This window comes from Sander lucioperca, chromosome 14, assembly GCF_008315115.2.
Source record: "Sander lucioperca isolate FBNREF2018 chromosome 14, SLUC_FBN_1.2, whole genome shotgun sequence".
Classification (NCBI taxonomy): domain Eukaryota; kingdom Metazoa; phylum Chordata; class Actinopteri; order Perciformes; family Percidae; genus Sander; species Sander lucioperca.
This window is the reverse complement of record NC_050186.1, coordinates 8,854,902-8,860,901: the sequence shown is the minus strand read 5'-3', so window position 1 is coordinate 8,860,901 and position 6,000 is coordinate 8,854,902. Positions and strand designations below refer to the sequence as shown.

Sequence of the window (6,000 nt, the reverse complement as noted above, 5' to 3'; positions counted from 1 at the left end):
TCAGTGCTGCTACTCAGCACACTTGTTGATCAGAACTGATAGTGAGAGGATCAATGAAGATGCCGAAGGTGCCTGCATCTCACGTCTAAGGCTGGCTGCACACTGGCTGCACACTGGCTGCGTGGCGCGAGCGTGTTGGCTGCGTGGCGTGAGCGCGTCGGCTGTGTGGCGTGTCGGCTGCGTGGCGCGAGCGTGTTGGCTGCGTGGCGTGAGCGTGTCGGCTGCGTGGCGTGAGCGTGTCGGCTGCGTGGCTTGTCCGTTTTTATTTGGGCTCCCATGGTAACAGGTTAGAACTTGCACACTGCCTGTGTGACACGCATGTCTCAGAAAACACGTGCATGCTAGAAATAGAACCGACGCCTAGTTTTCACGCCACACGCCAGTGTGTTGGAAGCGTTTCCAGACAACATAGAATAGGAAAAGATGTTTATATGTCATTTAGACACAAATACATTTAATAAATGACATGTTGATGTTTGAAAGTCTCGAGGTTTTGATATAAATGCAGATATAAATGTCATTTAAAAAAAAAATCAACCTAAGATGCACACTCTGCGACAGATGCCTTAAACCAATGTCATGCAAGGGAGGTAACATTGAATTTGAAGAAACATCTGGCGACACGAGGAGCGTATTTAAAAGCTGAACAATGCCCCGTGTTTGATAACCTACGTGATGCAAGGCCAAGACCTTCAGCAGCAGCAGCAGCCAGCGTCGGCCTCGCCGGTTCGAGAGTCATTTAAGCACCGGAACCATTTAAAAAATATTGAGTAGGCACCGGTATCGGATAAAACCCAACCCTACTGACAACATTATGGGATGGATTCCTACAGAGATAGACCTTTTAGTTAAAGAGTAAGATCCTTTTAGTTTAACATGAAACAGCCCTGAAATCACCATCACCAAACTACACCAGACTCCATGTAAATAATCAGGACTTTTAGCGTGTATAGAGCCAGCATATCTCCACCAGACTCCATGTAAATAATCAGGACTTTTAGCGTGTATAGAGCCAGCATATCTCCACCAGACTCCATGTAAATAATCAGGACTTTTAGCGTGTATAGAGCCAGCATATCTCCACATGTAAATGGGTGAATTAAGGGTTTATTTCAACCAAACCAGAGTGGTGATTGTTGGAACAGTGGAAAGATGAACCAAGACGGCTTTTGGTAGTTGTATTTAGTTTCTGTCCACTTTGAATGAAGTGTGTTTTACGATGCTAAAAGTAGTGATTATTTACATGGAGTCTGGTGGGTTTGGTGATGGGTATTATACATACTGGACCAATTTAAAGATTGTTTTACCCATCAGTCACTAAGGCACGAATAAACCCTCCAGCATCCTTACGTGAGCTAAGCTAAGCTGGTCAGTTGACGTGTGTGTGTGTGTGTGTGTGTGTGTGTGTGTGTGTGTGTGTGTGTGTGTGTGTGTGTGTGTGTGTGTGTGTGTGTCAGAGCAACCAATCAGACTGCAGCAGCGTCTCACCTGTGAGGACTATAAAACTCTCCTGAAGGTTCAGAGAAAGATAAAGAACAATAAAGTTCTCAGTTCTGTTGCTGCAGAAACAAGAGTTCAAAATATAAAAGATTAGAAGTGAAGTCAAAGTCAGGTTGGCATCAGATTTATAAACTACATGTTTAGTGAGCAGTAATCTGAATGTGTAAAGTAACTAGTAACTAAAGCTGTAACAGATGAATGTAGCGGAGTAACTAAAGTAACTAGTAACTAAAGTAACTAGTAACTAAAGCTGGAACAGATGAATGTAGTGGAGTAACTAGTAACTAAAGCTGTAACAGATGAATGTAGTGGAGTAACTAAAGTAACTAGTAACTAAAGCTGTAACAGATGAATGTAGTGGAGTAACTAAAGTAACTAGTAACTAAAGTAACTAGTAACTAAAGCTGGAACAGAGTAATGTAGTGGAGTAACTAAAGTAACTAGTAACTAAAGCTGTAACAGATGAATGTAGTGGAGTAACTAAAGTAACTAGTAACTAAGCTGTAACACAGTAATGTAGTGGAGTAACTAAAGTAACTAGTAACTAAAGCTGTAACAGAGTAATGTAGTGGAGTAACTAAAGTAACTAGTAACTAAAGTAACTAGTAACTAAAGCTGTAACAGATGAATGTAGTGGAGTAACTAAAGTAACTAGTAACTAAAGCTGTAACAGAGTAATGTAGTGGAGTAACTAAAGTAACTAGTAACTAAAGTAACTAGTAACTAAAGTAACTAGTAACTAAGCTGTAACAGATGAATGTAGTGGAGTAACTAAAGTAACTAGTAACTAAAGCTGTAACAGAGTAATGTAGTGGAGTAACTAAAGTAACTAGTAACTAAAGCTGTAACAGATGAATGTAGTGGAGTAACTAAAGTAACTAGTAACTAAAGTAACTAGTAACTAAAGCTGTAACAGAGTAATGTAGTGGAGTAACTAAAGTAACTAGTAACTAAAGCTGGAACAGATGAATGTAGTGGAGTAACTAAAGTAACTAGTAACTAAAGTAACTAGTAACTAAGCTGTAACACAGTAATGTAGTGGAGTAACTAAAGTAACTAGTAACTAAAGTAACTAGTAACTAAAGTAACTAGTAACTAAGCTGTAACAGAGTAATGTAGCGGAGTAACTAAAGTAACTAGTAACTAAAGTAACTAGTAACTAAAGTAACTAGTAACTAAAGTAACTAGTAACTAAAGTAACTAGTAACTAAGCTGTAACAGAGTAATGTAGTGGAGTAGAAGTAGAAAGTGACATGAAAAGAAAAGACTCAAGTAAAGTACAAGTACCTCAACATGTGGACTGAAGTACAGTAGTGGAGTAAATGTACTTAGTTACTTTTCACCACTGGTTGACCTCCTAGTCCCTTGGACCCCTGGAGAGGGGTCAGAAGGTCTTAGTTTGGGTCAGAGGATGTCATCATATCAATAACTTCAGATTAACAGACCATTGATCTGTTACATGGACACTCTTTAAAGAGTACTTTTAACCTCAAGGGAAAGTACTTTAGGAAGTATTTAGACATTTTAAATGTTTTAATAAAGTTAAATAAAATGTATTTTGGGATAGATTTTTGTATTGTGACACCGGGGCATTTATATTTATCTTAATTTTCTAGTTTTAATTTGTAATGCTTCCAGGAGAGAGGCCAGGGCAGGTGGGAATGTGACCTTTTATTAAAGTTTTATACTGAGCAATAATACTTTATGATATTTGATATGTTGGACTGTTGATCTCTGGTTTAATATTAAATCTCTCTCACTGTTGGACTCTTGGACTGAGACTGAATTATTGAGGCTGTAAATAAATTAATGTTTAATACATTTATCAGACCTGGTCCCTGAGTAGTCCCTGAGATCCTGGTTCATACGGAGAGAGGAAAGGTAGTATTTATCTCAAACAGTCGTAAATATGAAACATGGTTCATGAATGATCTGCTGAGAACTAATATTTAATCTGACATCTGGAGCTCTCCCAGCCTCTGCTTCACTAACGGTTGGATGTCTGATTAAATGTTAGTTTTCAGCAGATCATACATGAACCATGTTTCATATCTAAGACTGTTATAGACACATTATAGACAAATGCTACCTTTCCTCTCCCTGTGATGATCTGACTGTCATCAGAAGACTAAATATATATTCAGTGATGTGATGATGTAACAATCGTAGCTGATCTTAGATGTTCAGTATTTGTTCACGTTGACCCAACCCAGTTTCTAAAGAAGAGGCTGGAAACTCTCCACATATCACAAACACTATATTAGTTTATGAAGGATCATATATAACCGTGTTAAGACCCTGATGGAGGTATTCTAGACTCGTGTTTAGAGCCAGTTTACCACCAGGAGACCCAGTAACACTCAGGGTGCCCTGGTAGCTCACCTGGTGGAGCGTGCGCCCCATGTACCAAGGCTCAGTCCTTACCCCAGTGGCCACGGCCCTTTGCTGCATGTCGTCTCCCCTCTCTATCCTTAGTATTATTTATAGTTTTAAAAATTATTTTAAAATTTAAATTTTCCAAACCAACAATTCATCTAAACTTGTATATTTTTAAGTATATATATATAAATTATTCAGAGGGGAACCCTTAGGGACTTCTAGGACTTCAGGTGTCATATATTTTAGCATTTTAAATTCATATTTAACATATTTCACGCATAAGATAGTTTAGTAGACAGGTGAATCAGCTAATCAAAATTGCACGTGCGTGCACGCATTGGACCTGTGGTGCTGATATATGTGTGTGTCTCTGTGTGTGTGTGTGTGTGTGTGTCTGTGCATTGGAGCTGTGTGTCTTGTTGAGCTGTGTGTCTTGTTGTGCAGTGTGTTAGCTGTTCACATCTTTAAAAAAATCCCCCAAAACCTTTCTGGCTGCAGACCTCCACTCTGACTCTGACCTTTGCTGTGCCTAAAAAACCCATTCCCACATTCATTCCCTCACTGTTCCCTCTATAGTTAGTTAAATAGTGAACTATATCTAACCCTAACCCTCACTGTTCCCTCTATAGTGTTAGTTAAATAGTGAACTATATCGGGAACAACTGACGGGACAGACCCAGGATCTTGGTAGGCGGTGTCTGACAGTGCTGGTTGGTGGTGTGATGAACAGTGACAATAATAGTCACCATAAAGATAATGGATCAGTGACTACAAATAGTAGCTGTAGTAGTTAATATTGCCTAGAGGAACCATATATAATGTCAATAGAAATGTTGATAACTTAATAACTGTTCTTTTTCTCTGTGAGACAGTCAGTAAAAGTTAATCAGTTACTTTGGGTGAGACTCTGCAGTTTGATTCTCTCTGGTCATGTGATTTCAGAGAAATATCTCAGGTGGACGGATGCTGATCAGACAGACTGAGAGAGGACGTGTGGAGGTGAAGACTGAGAGAGGACGTGTGGAGGTGAAGACTGAGAGAGGACGTGTGGAGGTGAAGACTGAGAGAGGACGTGTGGAGGTGAAGACAGAGAGAGGACGTGTGGAGGTGAAGACAGAGAGAGGACGTGTGGAGGTGAAGACTGAGAGAGGACGTGTGGAGGTGAAGACTGAGAGAGGACGTGTGGAGGTGAAGACTGAGAGCTCAGAGCTGCTGTACCTGCATCAACTAACAGGTAAGAACCTCTAAACCTCTTGATGAAGATGTGACTGTCATCAGAAGACTAAATATATATTCAGTGATGTGATGATGTAACAATCGTAGCTGATCTTAGATGTTCAGTATTTGTTCACGTTGACCCAACCCAGTTTCTAAAGAAGAGGCTGGAAACTCTCCATTGTGATATCTTAAAGAGACATACATTTTTAAGCTTTGTATTTTTTTAAATTTGAAGTATGCTTGTTTAGTATATAAAGGGCTACATAATCTCGCCCCCCCTCCGCTACATGGCTTTTTCCAAAGACTTGAAAGCGGCGGTAGTACACGGGCCTCTGTAAAGGGGACTGGGTGATACCATTTAGACGCACCACTTCTGGACAAAACGTATAGTCAATAATAGGAGGTCAACTCTGGAGTAGCTCACCCCCCCCCCCAATCAGAGAGGGTCCAACATTCACACCTTTAAAACTCACTTCAAACAGACCAGGGATACACTCACTGTTAACTGTCACACATTTCATCACCCAGACACTTCCACTGGTAAACTGAGTGCAGTATAGAGGTGGAGGAATAACGTCTTTGTCATCATGTACTTTTATTGTTTGTTTGTTTTGTCAATGTATATGTCACCATTATGTGTACCTTTTAATGTATAGTGAATGAGTGCTGTATGACGGCTGTCTCTATGTTAGTCCTATGTGACCTGCCTAGGGACTGCAGATGAAAAGTAGTTATTTTTACTAATTCTGGCATATTTACATGGTGTTTTTATACAACAATGTTCATAAATATGCACGGTCCCTATCAAATAAACCAATAAAATAAAATAAATAAAAAATATATTAGTATTAGAATATTAGTTTTGGACAGATTATATATGAACCGTGTTACATATTTATGCAA

At 39.5% G+C, this 6,000-nt stretch overlaps 2 protein-coding genes across 3 annotated transcripts in view; both read left to right on the top strand.

Annotated features, from left to right (window-relative positions):
* Window positions 1-4,807: 4,807 nt before the first annotated feature.
* The window catches only part of LOC116041352, a 35,776-nt gene continuing 34,583 nt past the window's right edge, over window positions 4,808-6,000 (top strand). The window contains exon 1 of the mRNA XM_035991882.1: window positions 4,808-5,067. Within this exon, the coding sequence (XP_035847775.1) occupies window positions 4,843-5,067 (225 nt within the window). The 5' untranslated portion in view covers window positions 4,808-4,842. The remainder of the gene's footprint in view (window positions 5,068-6,000) is intronic.
* The window catches only part of LOC116066775, a 197,521-nt gene continuing 196,523 nt past the window's right edge, over window positions 5,003-6,000 (top strand). Inside the window, exon 1 of one of the 2 annotated variants that reach the window (XM_035991873.1) lies at window positions 5,003-5,113. The gene's annotated coding sequence lies outside the window, so the exon portion shown is untranslated. The remainder of the gene's footprint in view (window positions 5,114-6,000) is intronic. The other variant, XM_035991872.1, reaches the window with a different exon arrangement.